This window comes from Quercus lobata, chromosome 2 (genome assembly GCF_001633185.2).
Source record: "Quercus lobata isolate SW786 chromosome 2, ValleyOak3.0 Primary Assembly, whole genome shotgun sequence".
Taxonomy (NCBI): domain Eukaryota; kingdom Viridiplantae; phylum Streptophyta; class Magnoliopsida; order Fagales; family Fagaceae; genus Quercus; species Quercus lobata.
This window is the reverse complement of record NC_044905.1, coordinates 87,109,791-87,126,155: the sequence shown is the minus strand read 5'-3', so window position 1 is coordinate 87,126,155 and position 16,365 is coordinate 87,109,791. Positions and strand designations below refer to the sequence as shown.

Here is a 16,365-nt window from a genome sequence, read left to right as displayed (position 1 = left end):
ATCAGGGTACATTACTTCCACTACACTGCTCGGATCTACTAGTACCCTCTTCACGTCGAAACCTCCAATCCTCAACGTAACCATTAAAGTATCGTCGTGAGGTTGGATAGTTCCCCCCTTATTCTCGTCCGAGAACCCCAATATTAATGAGTTTCCCTTTTTAGATCTTTTAGACTCCCTCTCACCATCCTCGGCAAGGAGCCGAGCCACAGATAGCACCCCAGAAGGAAAAGAGCCGGTTCTTCCTGGGGCGGCGAGGATGACGTGTATCGTCCCCGTGGGAGGTCTCAAAGATACATCTTTCCGAGGCTCTTGTACTGCTTGGCCCAGACGACCGCTAAAGGGGTGTAAAAAGTGACATAACTTTCCTTCTCGGACCAACTGATCCAAGTGATTCCATAGATTCCTGCAATCCTCGGTGGTATGCCCGTGGTCTTGATGATAATGACAATACAGGTTCTGGTTGCGCTTCGAGGGGTCTCCGGCCATTTTACTCGGCCATTTGAAGAAAGGCTCATTTTTTACTCTCTCCAGAACTTGTTGCACCGGCTTTCTGAATATGGCATTAACCGTTTGCATGTTGGTTTGTCCAGCCTGTCTCGAAAAATCCCTCCTCGGCTGGTTACTGTTATATCGTTCCGACTTTTAATCATTTCCTTTGGGGGGGATGATCTTCTCCTTTCCTCTCCCTTGTAGCTGGTCCTCTTCCACCCTTTTGTATTTGTCAATCCTGTCCATCAGTTGGCGAACGCTGGTGACGGGTTTACCAGTTAGAGATTTCCTTAAGCCATGCTCGGTGGGGAGACCACTTTTGAACGTGCTGATGGCGACGTCATCGTGGTTTTCGTCCATCTCGTTATACATCTCCCAATATCTGTCCGAATACGCCTTTAAGGTTTCCCCCTCATGCATAGACAGAGATAATAACGAACTTAGGGGTCGGGGGACTCTGCTGTTTGTAATAAAGCGAGAGCAAAAAGCCTGAGTGAGCTGCTTATAAGAATCTATGGAGTTCGTCTTCAAGCTATTGAATCATCTCATCGCCAGAGGTCCTAGGCTGGACGGAAAAACTTTGCACATCAGAGCCTCATTCTGGGAATGGATAGTCATTCTCTGGTTAAACTGGCTCACGTGCTCCACGGGGTCTGCTCGGCCGTCATAGATGGCAAACATAGGTTGATTGAAATGCCGAGGCAATTTAGCCCCCTCTATCCTGTGCGCGAAGGGTGATTTGGAGACCTGATACAGTGCCTTGTTCATGGCATCATTACCCAAACCCTTACCAGATGGACTCTTACATCTCTGTTCAGGGCGCGACTCCTTCTCGTAAGAAAAGGTTTCACTTGGGGGAGTTCTTGACCTCCGCCTGTAATTGGCATCCTCCTCCTCGTTGAAGGATGTATCTGAGCTGGAACGAGACTGCCTTCGCTGTGCACGACGTAACTTCCTTTTTAGGTCGTCTATCTCTCGCTGCATGGCCTAATAGTTGTTTCGCCTCTGGGATATGCGACTACCTACTTGAGAGTGGCTTTGGCTCATCTGAGTAGTATGTATGCTTCCCTCTCGGTTTCTTCCATTGCCTAGATTTAGCCCTGGGTCAGGAGGATTATTTTGCCGCTGAGGCCCAATAAGTTCTGTCTGCTGAGGGTCAGGTTGGCGTGGATTCTCTTGGTGTGGACCTGATCCTACCATGCTTAACCGTTGTACTTACTAACACTCAAGTTCTTCCCATAGACGGCGCCAATTGTAGGTGCACAATTTGGAGCCCAAACCCTTATTTTGTAAGTCTTAATCCAAAGAGCCCAACACAATGAATTTTTTTGTAGAGTATGGATCAAAGAACTAGGTTTTAATAAGTTAAACGGGGTATTGCATGGAACAAAGTAACACATAAACAAGAACAAAAGCCATTATATTGAAAAATCACACGATCTGATACGGTTAAAAACTTAATTTGCGTATACAGATCAATGCAGTGGGGTTCCTTTGCATGCTCCAGTACTCTTTCTTGTTTTTTCCCCTCCCCTTTCTTATGGGGGCTTCTACACATTATATAGGCTTTTTCTTATCATCTGGGCTTTACACTTGTCGATCATCCAAACCTCCACTTGAGCATCTGTCCCATCAGACACCTCTTTCAGTTCTTTGTGAGTTATGGTAGCCAAGGTAGCACTGTTCAGGGGTCTTCTCCACATTAATGCAGCCAGGAAAGTAGTTGTAGTGCATTCAATGTGATGGTGACAGCTTTTGCTTAGATATTTTGTGTTTCCTTCCTTTTCACGTATTTAGAGGATGGGCTTTAGTGGCTTGGATGCCCTTTCGCTCTGGATTTTCAGTGTCTGAGGAGAAATTCCTCCTTGGACCTGTTTTCTTTGTTTCCAGTGATATGTTTAACATGGATTGCTTAAGCCACGTAAACTCCTCGGATGGGCTGGTGTCCTCAGACGGGTCCAAGACCCAACCTGTTACTTTGGGCCATAGTCCCCACACTAACCATTTGATTTGATAGTCAAATCAACAAGAAAGGAAATTAAAAATAACATTTAAAACACCATTAAATAATATTTATATTACATGGTTTTTTTTAGCCTCTTTAAATGCATAAATGTGCAACAAAAACATAGTGATTGAAAGAAGGAAAAAAAAATTGAAAGAGTATAAAGCCAATATTTATTATCTTTCCAAAACTATAATTTGGAAATTAAAGAGACAGAGTCAAATGTTATGGGAAAATTTAATGGACCTTCTTCTCCTTTTAATAAATTAATTAACCGAAAACAAATCCTTAAAAACTTATGTCTTTTTTTTTTTTAATACAGAAAACTTATGTCTTACTAATTGCATAGATGTGTTTTCTTAATTGAATTTTTGTGTGTGATTATAACATGAATTTCACTTTCACTTGTGTGGAAAGTATTATTGTTACTTATTCCTTGTTTGCAAAGTCGAATCTCTTATATCATAATTTTGACTTTCACTTGTGTAGAAAGTATTATTGTCATTAGTATCATTACTTCCCATGAAATGCTAAATTGACACAATTTACTCACAAAATTTTCTTAAGAATTTATAAGGGGATACGTTAAATAAGAACGTATTACATCAATCTACCAATTAATTACTACTAATTGATTTTGTTTGTGTGTCAACCTTCCTATAAAATGCATGTTGAAGTAATTTGCGAGATTACGTCAATCATGTCTTTTTTATTTCCTTAACTTATGTGATCATTAATACATATTTAGAAAGTTTAAATTAGTTTTTTTGACACTTTAATTAGAATTGTTGTTTATGTTGGGGATAACACACAAAGTAATAATAGTAGAACAATATTAACACAAAAGACAAATAGAAAATAGATAACTTGGAGGCACAAAATTGTTATCCTTAGACAATATTTGCCCCCACACTCTTGTTGCTAAAGGTTTACTGCAAACTTGTTCTCAGGATACAACTAAGTTATTGGGTTCTACAGATAGTAATTTTGGAGAATGATCACAAGATTTCTTGTATTTCTCTAACTTACTATTTTTCAAGTAAACATAAGCCTCTATTTATACTCATAGGGTTTTATTTCACCAAAAGACACGTATGGAAAGTTAAAATTTTTCATAAAATCGTTCACAAGGCTTGAAACATTTTCAAACATTCAGAACAGTTACCATAAAATTCTGCAAAAAATTCAATTTTACGAGTTTCGATCGGTCGAGAGGAATCGAGTATCGATCGAATGTTCTTTTCGGTCGATTGAACAGGAATCGAATAGTGATCGAACCATCCAGTGATTTCAGGATTATTTTCTTCATCATTTCGATCGATCGAGCAAAAGCTTCAATCGATCGACCAAAGATTTGACTGATTGAAAATACTGAATTTCGAATTTCACTTAAAAAATTTCAGAACTTGAATTTTCACTTTATGAAACAATATTCTCCAAATTCAAATATCATTATTATAACCTATTCATGTATATACCTATATATACAACAGTTTATAACTTAGGATTTAAAAAAAAAAAATGAAACATGTATTTGACACTTTAATTACCAATACATAAAATATATAAAATAAAATAAAAGAGAGAGGGAGAGCATAAGTGTTTTATTTGAAAAGATGTGGGGTTGAAAACTTTTATAATTAAAGAGTAACAAAGAATGATGAAGTGGTAAGTGGTTTGTATATATATATATATATATATATATTTTTTTTTTTGGAAATTACACTTTACAATTCTAAACTATGCCCCAGATTACATTGTGTATCCTAAACTTTTTGAATGAAGATTTTGCACCCTAAACTATGAACCTTGTTACACTTTTCGACATCAAGTTTGCTGTTAACTTGTATGGAAATCTAAAGTTTAGGGGGCAAAGTGTAATCAAGAGTATAATTTAAGATGATAAAACGTAATTTCTTCTTTATTTTTAAGAAATTGAGAATATGGGTAATTTGGTCTTTTTACTTGATATCATACTTTCCCATCTAAGTTAATGGCAAACTTATCGTGGGAGTGCAAAATGTAATAGCAGTCATAGTTTAGAGTGCAAAACGTGCATTTGATAAATTTAGAGTGTAAAGTGTAATCTAAGGTATAATTTAAGGTAGTGAAGTGTAATTTTCTCATTTTTTAAGTGTTGTTAAAAAAAAAAAAAAAAAAAAAAAAGGTTTGGGTTGAGTATGGGGTATCGACAGTTAAAAAATTCGGGCCGGAATGAGATGCGGACAATACGCAGCAGTCAACACCATCCTTATAAAAAAAATTTTAAAAAAATAATATTCTTTCTACCATCCATTCCTTATCATAGGATAATAATTAATAGCACTGTATGGATACCATTCAAACGGCGTTTTCTATGCCGCAGCCACACGTTTGTCTTTGGCTTCTTTGCGTAAAGGATTGGTAACGTCCGCAGCAAAACAAAACAAAGGGCAAGAACTCACGCAGAAGCTATCAAAAACCAAGAAGCACGCAAGAAAGTTCGGAGATAAAGAAAGATATGCCTGCCCTTTGACTAGTATTTTAGTAAAGTTAAAGTAGATTATAATCATGACAGACCTTGAGAAGAAGACAATTCAATGCCATCAATAATTAATGGCTAATCAAATAGCTCTGGGTATGAAACAAAAAAAAAAAAAAAAAAAAAAAAAATCCATACAACCAACTGACCAAGCAATGGCTAATCAAAAGCTTCGAATATGAAGCATGATGCAATTACACACTCACGCATTTTCTACCGGATTGCCTGGCTATATCTTTATCTAGAAGGACTCGAGTGTAATATGCTAAAAAATACGAATACAAAGATAGTACAATATTAATATTACATAGAGTAAAATTTAAGTACAGTATTTATATATTATTCCGTAAGTTATTCTCTTAAAATTCAGTTATATAATTGTACTTAACTAAAAATACATTTTTAAGAGGAAATCTAAGGAACAACATTTAAGTATTGTACTTAAATTTTGTCTTTTCACATAACTCAAAATCTTTATTATATTTAAATAGCTATTGCCTTTTTTCTTTTCTTTTTTTAATTATAAATAGCTATTGCTTACAAATACATAGATTGGGGCCTATACATAATACAAAGGGAGAAATTTCTTTCCATAAAAAAAATATATCAAAAAAAAAAAGGAGAAAAAAATCACTCTTCTTCAAACTTCCGTATAGCACCCTCAAAAAGGACTTTATTTAGAACTCGATCCAACAAATCAAAGCTCAATACGAATTGATATCCAAGTCTTGCTATTTCCCACATATCAGACCCTAAACAAAATATTGCAATTTTTCAAAATTAATTAAATAAAAAACAAATAATCTCTTATAGGAATTGAGGGACAACAAAAACAAGAATCTCATCTTGGATTTATGTTTTCTGCCTCTTATTCTCCAAATATGAGAGAGGAAACATATATGAAATTAATGATACAATTATTGAACAGGAAGAAAGGTAGGGGAAAAAAAAGTGTTAAAAACAAGCAGCTGATAGTCAGTAACACCATTTTTAAGTAAAAATCAACTGCATTAGAGCAATTAAAAGTTCATTCATCCTTAACTTCAACTCAGGAATAAAGGTTGAGGAGGAATTAAAGCAGATTTCAGATTCGTATCTTACTAGAACCGAGAAAGCAAGAAACAAAGGAATCATTTAGATGAAGTTTCAGGGGTATGGCATATCTATATTGGCTATAATCACACCCAGATTAGAAAATTGAACATATCTTTTATCAATGCTTCTTTACTAGAGGAATTTGAAGGAAGGAAGGTTGTGGAATTATGCTGGTGGATCAGTAGAATTTTAAATCTAATCTGACACTAGCCTTGGCCAGATCTGACTTTAAAAAACAAAACCCAGAATTTTGTTTCCTTAGCACTGATGATGAGCCTTGTTTTTTGGGTAGGGATGAGCTTGTTTCTTTTGTTTTAGGACTTGGGTGTCTATGTTTGGTCAATTATAGTTGCTGAGATTGGATCGAGTTCTTGTATTCTGGTCCCATGTATTACAAAACTCATACATTCATATGAAAATAAGAAAGAAAAACAGAGAAGGGGTATTAATGAAAGAAACTTACTGTTGAAATTCAATGTTGATAGCGGGAGAATTAGTGGTTAAATTAGCAATGGCCGCAAAAGCTGTGGAAGACAAAACCATGGTGGTGTTTTGAGCTGAAGGGGGAGAAGGTATTCCATTAATATAATCAACAATCTTGATCTGAATAGTCTGGTTTGCTGAACAAGCATCTCGTATTGAAGCACTGATGCACCTCACCAAGTACTGCCTCCCACATGCTGCACCATTGTCCCATATTCCATCACCAGATACCGCGAACAAATTGCTGGATGGAAATTCAGATGTATCGGATCCATAACATGTTGTGGCTATAATTGATCAGAAAATTGTTGTGTGAGATTGATGAAGGGTTTTAGCTATATATATATATAGCTAGATATGGTTTTAAGCTATAACGAATTAGTGTAATACTTTTTTCTTTTTGTTTTCTGAGGATATACTTACGCAAATATGGGGGAGCATATCGGGCTGCAGTGCCAACATCACCATAGCAGCAGGTATGGAGGAAGAACAGTACAACCAATGAGAAGAGAGCTAACCGTTGAAGAAGTGGCAGCGACCTGTGCATTTTTCCAGTGCAAGGAACGCGGACATCATTAGACAATGCCATGAAGAAGCAAAAAAGATTAAGAGTTGATCAGCTTGAGATCGATGCTCCTGGTCAAAGGATGAATATTCAGCCAAAATATATATATGTATATATATAATTTCAATTTTCAATTTTGCCAAAATTATATTCAAATTTTCATATATTCCCGAATTATAAGCCTTACCTCTCACTCAGCCCTATCTCTCACTCAAGATAAATTCATTATAAGGAGACACCTTATAAATCGGTCTAATAACTATTTTTTTTGTGGGTCTCTTGCTTTCGAGAAACAAGGTCTAAGGTCTTCCATTCCATAGAAGGTAAACTAGAAAAAGGGGAAGAGACCTCCTTGACAGAGAGACTCACTTCGTAGCTCCTACTCTTATCTTTTTCAGCTAAGCTTTTTTTTGCATTCGATAAGTATTGGAAATTAAGCAAGATCCAAATTAGTATTCCGCATTTATTTTAGTATCAAAAAATAACTTTGACTACTTCACCTCGATGAGTCAAATTTGTGTAGTTTTCATAATAATTATATTATACTCAGAGAGGGAGCCAGAATTTTGAGTAAGGAGCGGTTTTACTGTCAGCTGTGTGCAATGATTTCAATCTCTATTCTGCTACTTTGCTATTGAGAATTTTTTTTTGGTAGGTAAGAACAAAATTATTTTTGTTTAGAATTTTTTAAATAATAGGGTTATTTATTTTGGATAAAATTAGTTAATTGAGCTTAATTTTGTTTTTAGTTTTACTGGTAATTTTTGTTATTGAGCTTTTTTTTTTTTTTTAGCTTGTATATTTTGTTTTAGATTTTAGATCTATAAATTTTTTTATGATCACTAAAATGAGGAAAATGCTAGAGCTGCAAGTTTTTTATAAATTACTTATGTAATAAGTGGTTACTGGTAAGTAAATAATGTGAGTGGTGTACCCATATGCAAACCAATAAAAATTTGCTACTAAAAATGTTATAAAAAAGTTTGTGAGTATAACATTACTCTTAAAAGAATCAATGATATTGTTAAAGGGAAATAAAATGAAATTTTATAGAACAAAATTGCTAAAATTAATACACATATATATATAATAATTTTTTTTTTAATTAGGGGGGCCATTGCCCCCCCTAGTCCAAGGGTAGTTCCGCCCTGATTATACTCTTTTATAGGTTTTTTGTTCTAATAAGATCAATGAAGCAATTCGAAAAATAAATAAATAAATAACAAAAAAATAAAAATCAATGAAGCTTTTTAAATTATCGTCCTAAATTTGTATCCCATCAATTATTGTAAGGGTTAGATATTTGAAATTTAGAAGTTATTATAATTCTGAACAGACAAGAAGAATCGATCTTTCAAACATCACTAGTTTCTTATGTTTAAGGAAATAATATATATATATATATATATATATATATATATATATATATATACTACATAATAAAAACTGAAGTTTAAAAGTTGTGGTTATGCCAAGTGAGAATTTTCTCGGCAACATATATACTCTCATTAATTAATTATTAAGTTAATTTATCTTATTAATTTTTAAGATAATATAATTTAGCTAAAACTCTATTAACTAAGTTTCAAAAAATTAAAAATTCTACTCCAACTCAAATTGGATTAAAATTTAATTTTTATTAAAATTATTTTAATAATCTATCATAATTTTATACTACAATATATATGCATGTATGTGTGTTTTAAGATAATTAATTTAGAATTTCAAGTGGCTTACTAATTATTATGACTAGTTATTGGCCCGTGAGTTACACAATTTTTTAAATAATTTTTTTTCAATTATTATTATTATTGTTGTTGATGTATTATAATCAAGAATTATTTTTTTTAAATTATAATCAAAGGAAAGCAAAAAGGTTTGAGAAAATTCCATCTGTCATCACATCATTGCATACATCCTCATATTTCCCATTTAAAAAATAATTGCATATTTCTAGCTTGATTGAAAAAAATATATACACACATATATTTACTTTTTTTGTTTGTTGAGAAAATACATATATATTTACTTGAACTACCAAAAGCGTTAGATCTTATATTTTTCATATTTTAATGACATTGTTATTTTTTTTTTTTAAATTTGGACTACAAAAAGCATTTATCAAAAGAAATTAATTGGTTTTACCATTGTCGTCTCATGGAATATAATATGTAATAATTCAAATGACAATGAATTTAATAAAGGATTTTTAAATCTTTTGAAAGATGTATAATTTTTTTCGGATGACACGTGTATAATTAGATATATACAACTTTCATTTATATTCTCATACACATATGAAATTTTATTCATTAAAGTTATTTAAATTGTACATAATTAAATCAAGAGTTCAAAAAAATTATTTTGACATAGAGAAAAAAACTATAGATATAATTATGCAAAATATAAATTGAATGTTAAGTTGAAAATTAAGTGCACAACATTAATATTTATTATAACAGATAAAAGATATATAAATTGAATGTGTGTGTTGAAGATATTAAATTTTATGCATAATTTAAAAAGATAAAAGTATAAAATTTTAAAAATAAGTAAAGTAAGATTTGCATTTATCTTAAGAATTCATTTTTGAATTTCAATGTCTATTTGCTTAGCCATAAACTTGAGGATTTTTATGTAGAGATCGATGAAATTAATAAAAAAGAAATCTTGAAAATTTCAGAGAGATAAAAGAGACATAAGAAATAGGTGTTTGGGGAAAAAAATTCAAACTAATTTTTAGTTAAACTTATTTTGAAAGTAAAAATTTTATAAAAATAAGTAGTTAAGGATAATTTCTTAATGGCAAAAAGAAAAATCTTAATTTAATAAACTACCATTAATTTAAAAAATAACCAAAGATATATAACATAATTTATCAAAATATTCCAAAAAAAAAATTGCCAAGAAATCATTTAAATTAGCCATCAAATGACATACCTATAAATAGAGGTGTTCGCGGTGCAGTGCAGTGCGGTTTTGGGCCATTTTTAGCACCGCACTTTGCTATGCGGTTTAACTAAAATCATAATTGCACCGCACCTTATTTTTATGGTCACATGTACAATGCGGTGCGGTTTAAAGTTTAGCCAAAACCATAAGCGCACCACACCTCATTTTTGCAGTCACATGTGCGGTGCAGTGTATAAAATGCAATTTAAATGGTTTAAAGTTGGTATATTTTTCAAATTTTTGGGTTTTTCCTACCCAGCCCAAAACTAATTTTTTCCTTTGTTTTGGTCCAAGTTTTAAACTATTAAATTAGTTTTTCTTTATTTCGGGTTGGCTTTCCTAATTAATACTTGCTAGGTTATCAAACTATTTTTTATTTTATTTTAAAACTAGGGTTATTAAACTATTAATAATATATTTAATATTAAAAATAATTAAATATATTAATATATATAAAGGTTGCGGTGCGGTTATGCTATTTTGCGGGCGGTTTTAGTGCGGTTTTTGTAGTTTGTGCGGTTTGGTGAACACCCCTACCTATAAACATGACTTTTACAAAAACAACGAACAAGAATAATAATAATAAAGAAGAAGAAAAATTAAAAGAGGACAAACCTGTAAATTTTTGTGTTGTTGAATATTACTCTTATACTTGTGGGCTCCTTTTTTTTTTTTTTTATGAGAAACAAACACACACACACACAAGGGAGAGGGAAAGTGTGGACTCCATGTTATGGTTTGCTCATATATAGGTGAGAACTGAGAAATATATAGGTGAGAAAGAATGTAACTATTATTTGAATATTTATTGTGATTTATTGATAATAATTAATAAAAAACAAAGGAGCTTAACTATTATTTGAATGTAATTAATGTTACTCATTTTTCTTTCATGGAGTATTGAAAGGAGTTTATCCGTGGATATTTATTATAATGGTAAAATTTATAGTGGATATTTATTACAAAAGATGATATGTGTCAATGTTTTATGCATTACCAAAGGGACATGTGTTACCATTTTGTGTACCCATACAATTAGATATATAATTAGATGTCAATGAAATATATTTGGAAGGTTTTTTTTCTTAAAAATAAATAAATAAATCCTTTAAATCGAGTACTATAATCGCATTTGTAATTTATTATGGTACTTATGCATATTCAACACATTTTAAAACATGGTCACTGCATACTTTTGGCATGATAGTCCTTTCACAAACATAAGTTCTTTTGGGATGGAGGCAAGACTGGGATTCAAGTTTGCAAGAAAGAGTTTCACACACACACACACACATATATATATATATATATACTCAAATTAGTCTATAGTATAATTCTATCTCAGATATTAAAAACACATTTTAAAACATTCCTTTTAGGTTATCAAAAAAGAAAAAGAAAAAGAGGAAAAAATGATGGAGTAAATTAAAGAACTTATAGTGGATATTTATTATAATTGTGGAATTTATGGTGTACATTTAGGGAACTTTTATTTTTGTTTAGATTTTTATTTATTGTTGGCACATGGGAAAAAAAGGAAATAAATTGAAGGAGTATTTAAAGGAGTTTATAGTGGATACTTATTATAATGGTGGAATTTATAGTGCCTATTTAAGGAAATTTGTTTTTTGTTTAGATTTTTATTTAAATGTTGGTGCAAGGAAAAAAAATTTGAGGGAAAAAAATGAAACAAATTGATGGAGTATTTAAAAGATTTTATAGTGGATATTTATTATAATGGTGGAATTTATAGTGTGCATTTAAGGAACTTTTTTTCTTATTTTTATTTATTGTTGGCACATGGGAAAAAATCTATGGGAAAAAAATTGATGGAGTATTTAAAAAAAGCTTATAGTGGATATTTATTATAAAGTCCGAATTTGGTAAGGATGAGGTGTAAAACCCATTTTTTACATCTAATAAGAGATTGTCACATCAACATTTTACTTAAAATTCAATACATCCTACCACACCTAATAGTATCTCAATAAACTCTTAATTTGGTTGGATTTATATATGGGTATTAAAATTGATTGAGTGCAGTTATGTATATTCTCAAATATGAGATAAGATAATATGACATGTTGGGATTGAAAACATGGGTTTTACTTCACATCTTTATTGAATTTTAATCTCTTTATTATAAGAGTCTGAATTCAGTAAGGATAGGATGTAAAATCCATATTTTACATCATTCAATAAGAAATTGTCACATTTTTTTTTTTTTTTTTTTTTTTTTTTTTTTTTTTACTTAACATGGGTTTTACACCCATCCTTACCGAATTCAGACTCAAAACTCAATAAATCTTACCACACATAATAACATCTTAATGAACTCACAATTAAGTTAGATTTTCAAATGGGTGTTAGAATTGATTGTGTGATTGTGTCTATTCTTTAATATGTAATATGATGATTATAATGTTTGAATTAGAGGAGTAAAACTTGGGTTTTACACCATATCCTTATCGAATTTAATCTCTTATTATAAATTGTGAAATGTATAGTAGATATTTATTACAAAAGATTATATGTGTCATTATTTTATGTATTGCCAAAGAGACACATTTCACCATTTTGTGTATCTACCGATGGTAAGGATTCGAACTTTTATAATAGATAACATATAGATAGATAGTTTCAGACTTTCAGTAATATTCATAAAATGTTTTTTTTTTTTAATTTTACATAAAATTTTAATTAATTCAGCATTAAAATACTACTCCCTCCATCTCACTTTTTTTGTCTTCTATTCCATTTTGAGATGTCCTAAAATATTGTCCTGTTTCTAAAAATAAAAGTCATTAATTTACTAATGTTCCTATTATACCCTTATTAATTTACTAATTCAATTTTTTGATAAAATTTTTTAAGGGTAGTTTTGGAAACTTATACATTTTTAAAAGGTAGATAAGACAATAAATGATGTTCCCTTAAAAAGTTTGACTTTTCAAACAGGACAAAAAAAGTAAAACGAAGGGAATACTAGTTATTTACAAAAATAAACTTTTTGTGCCAGTAGGCACCCAAAAATTGTTTGGAGACTTTTTTTTTTTTTTTGAAAAATAAATACACACTGACACTTTTTTTAAGAAACAAACACACACTAACACACAAAGAAGAGTGAAAAATGTTTTAACACTAAAACACATCACAATTTTCATAAAAGTACTTAACAGAAAATTGAATCAAACATTAAGCACCAAAATGAAAATTTTGAAACAAGCCAACATGAAGTAAGTCAAACACAAAGGGTCAAAATAAAAATTTTAAAACGAAAATAACCAAAATGAAAAAAATCTCAAACGTGACAATGTGTACTTTTTTTTGAGCAATGACAAAGGTGTACATTGATCTTAAACATTAGATGCATCTCAACTTGTATCCTTAGGCAAATCAATTAACTAAACCCAAAAAATACATTTCAAATTTTCAATAAGCTTATCAAATGGAGAGGATATGGTCCATGTCAATGTGGTTCCTAGTCAGAACAACATTAATATAGGAGTTAATAACCTCAGAGCAACCCAACCTATATAGTCAGAACAACATTAATATAGGAATTAATAACCGCAGAGCAACCCAACCTATCTAGTTGACTATGTGATTGTATGATTTAAAAACTTTCAAAATCCAAAAAATCGGATGGTGGTTGCCTACCAAATGATATTTGACTATTGACCTAATCCTTATTCCAATTTTCCCATCTGGCCAACAAACTTGTCCTCAAGGTTCTGTTTGCCTAACAATAGAAGCAAAAGGCCAAAAACTGTGTGGGGTTACGAATGAGTTGCAACTATCTTACCGAAACTGAGAATTCATTACCTGGGAAGGCTAAGCGTCATAGTCTGAGTTCCATTGTGTTAGTTTACGACTGTAATGGGATCACAATATAATATGGTTCATCCTCATAGATGTAATAATATTTATTTGATGGATGGTGTATTTTTTTTTTTTTTTTTGAGAAGATGATGGTGTATTCCATTGTGTTAGTTTACGACTTTGATGGGATCGCAATATAATATGGTTTATCCTCATACATGCAATAATACTCATTTGATGGATGGTGTGTTGGTGATGCTTCACAAAAATATAATTGTTTCGGTGTAGAAAATTAGAAATATGGTTTTTTTGGTAAAGTTCATGCGTTAATGCACCTCACCGAGTATGGTCTCCCACTTGCAAAAATAAAATTGTATTGAACAACCTGATTTGAGAATATAAAAAAATTTGGTTTCAATAAATGTAAGAGTTTCTTTTTTTTTTTTTTTTAAGAATACTAAGTATTTTAATACACACACAAGGGGGAGTCAAAATCTTCTATCCCACTCTTCTTCTTCCATTATATACTCCACAAATAAAAACATATCACGTGTCTATCTAATTTATTAAATGCTAAATTTATGCCTTCTATTATTTCAATTACCTAAATATGATGGATTATTTATTTATTTATTTATTTATTTTAAAAAATTAAAATAATAGAATATATAAATTTAGAATTTAATAAATTAAAAAAACACGTGACATGTTTTTATTTTTGTAAAGTATATAGCGGAGGAAGAATAGTGAGATAGGAGATTTTGAGTCTCCCTAAATACTCTTATTACGATAGTGGCCTTTTTCCGTCGCAGCAAACCAATGTTCTGATATTCATATTATCCAATCTCCACGCTTTATAAATGTTATACGTTGGAAACATGCGGCATTAATTATAGAGCCTGTCAGAAACATTATGGCTTTGTCCTTTTTTTTGACCGAAAGTTTTCTAAAGTAGAAACAACTTTACCAAAGTTACACAATAGTCAACCTTATGATTTTGTGATCGATTGACTTAAGGGTTAAAAGACACTAATTTAAGAAGTCTTCAATATTTTATTTATTTTATTATATATATATAATCAAATCAAATTACACACAAATAAATAAATAGTCATAATTTCAGTTATACAATTAAAATAATGAAATGCCAACTTATTCATTTTTTTTTATCTTGCTAATATACTTATCTTCCAATGAAATGCAACTCATTCATATTTTTTTAAAACTTATATATATATATATATATATATATATACACACACACTCTTTTTCTTTTTTGACTTTTCCCTAAAAGGAAAAATTTTTAAAGTAGAAACAACTTTACTAAAGTTGCACAATAGTCATACTTATATTTTGTAAACAACTTACATAAGGGTTAAAAGACACTAATTTAAAAAATATTCAACATTTTATTATATATATATATATATATATTAAAAATCAAATTAAATTATACACAAATAAATAAATAGTCATAATTCCAATTATACAATTAAAATAATGAAATGCCAACTTATTCATTTTTTTTAGCTTACTAATATGCTTATTTTATAATGAAATGCAACTCATTCATATTTTTTTTAACTTATATATATACACTTTTTTTTTCTTTTTTTGACTTTTCCCTAAAGAAAATTTTTTTAAGCAGAAACAATTTTACCAAAGTTGCACAATAGTCAACCTTATGTTTTTGTGAATGACTGGCCTAAGGGTTAAATGACACTAATTTAAGAAATATTCAACATTTATTATATATTTATATGTAAATTAAAAATCAAATCAAATTATATACAAATAAATAAATAGTCTTAATTCCAATTATACAATTAAAACAATGAAATGCCAAATTATTCGTTATTTTTTAACTTACTAATATACTTATTTTCAAATGAAATGTAACTCGTTCATATTTTTTTAAAAACTTATATATATACATACACTTTTCTTTGTCTTTTTTTGACTTTTCCCTAAAAAGAAGAGTTTCTTAGGGCATCCATAGCAGATGTGTCAAATGTCAAATATTTGGCACATTTGGCACATCAAACACAAAAAACCTCCTTTATGAGATGTTCCAAATCTCATAATTTTTGCCACATGTGAATAGTACCGTTCCATTTTGGAATGGTACGGACAAGAATGCTAAAAAAAAAAAGTTTTTTATTCATTTCTCTCTCATCCTTTTTTACTTTGTTGTTGTTGTGCTTGATGATGGTGATGGTGGGAGCAGTTAATATATTATTTTAATGTGTAGTAAATATTATTTTTAATGTATAGAATTGAATGATAAAACATCTGATAAATGGGATGTTATAAAATGATGTGGTAAAATAATAAAGTAAACTTTTGGTGTGTCAAAATGATATTTTTTTTGCAACATCGGCTACGGATGCTCTTGAAACAACTTTACGAAAGTTGCACAATAGTCAACCT

General features: G+C 30.6%; 1 protein-coding gene across 1 annotated transcript; it reads right to left on the bottom strand.

Annotated features, from left to right (window-relative positions):
- Positions 1-5,545: 5,545 nt before the first annotated feature.
- On the bottom strand, positions 5,546-7,528 carry LOC115977019 (EG45-like domain containing protein). Its single transcript, XM_031098638.1, has 4 exons — positions 7,349-7,528; positions 7,020-7,232; positions 6,577-6,883; positions 5,546-5,770 (listed from the first exon to the last, which is right to left on the bottom strand). The coding sequence occupies exons 2-4, from the start codon at positions 7,183-7,185 to the stop codon at positions 5,764-5,766; spliced, it is 480 nt and encodes a 159-aa protein (XP_030954498.1). The 5' UTR covers positions 7,186-7,232; positions 7,349-7,528; the 3' UTR covers positions 5,546-5,763.
- Between the last annotated feature and the right edge of the window lie 8,837 nt (positions 7,529-16,365).

Coding starts and splice junctions, on each gene's coding strand:
- LOC115977019 (XM_031098638.1), bottom strand. CDS start 7,185: ATGGCATTGTCTAATGATGTCCGCGTTCCTTGCACTGGAAAAATGCAC. Junction 6,884..7,019: donor ATATGCTCCCCCATATTTGC/GTAAGTATATCC, acceptor GATCAATTATAG/CCACAACATGTTATGGATCC.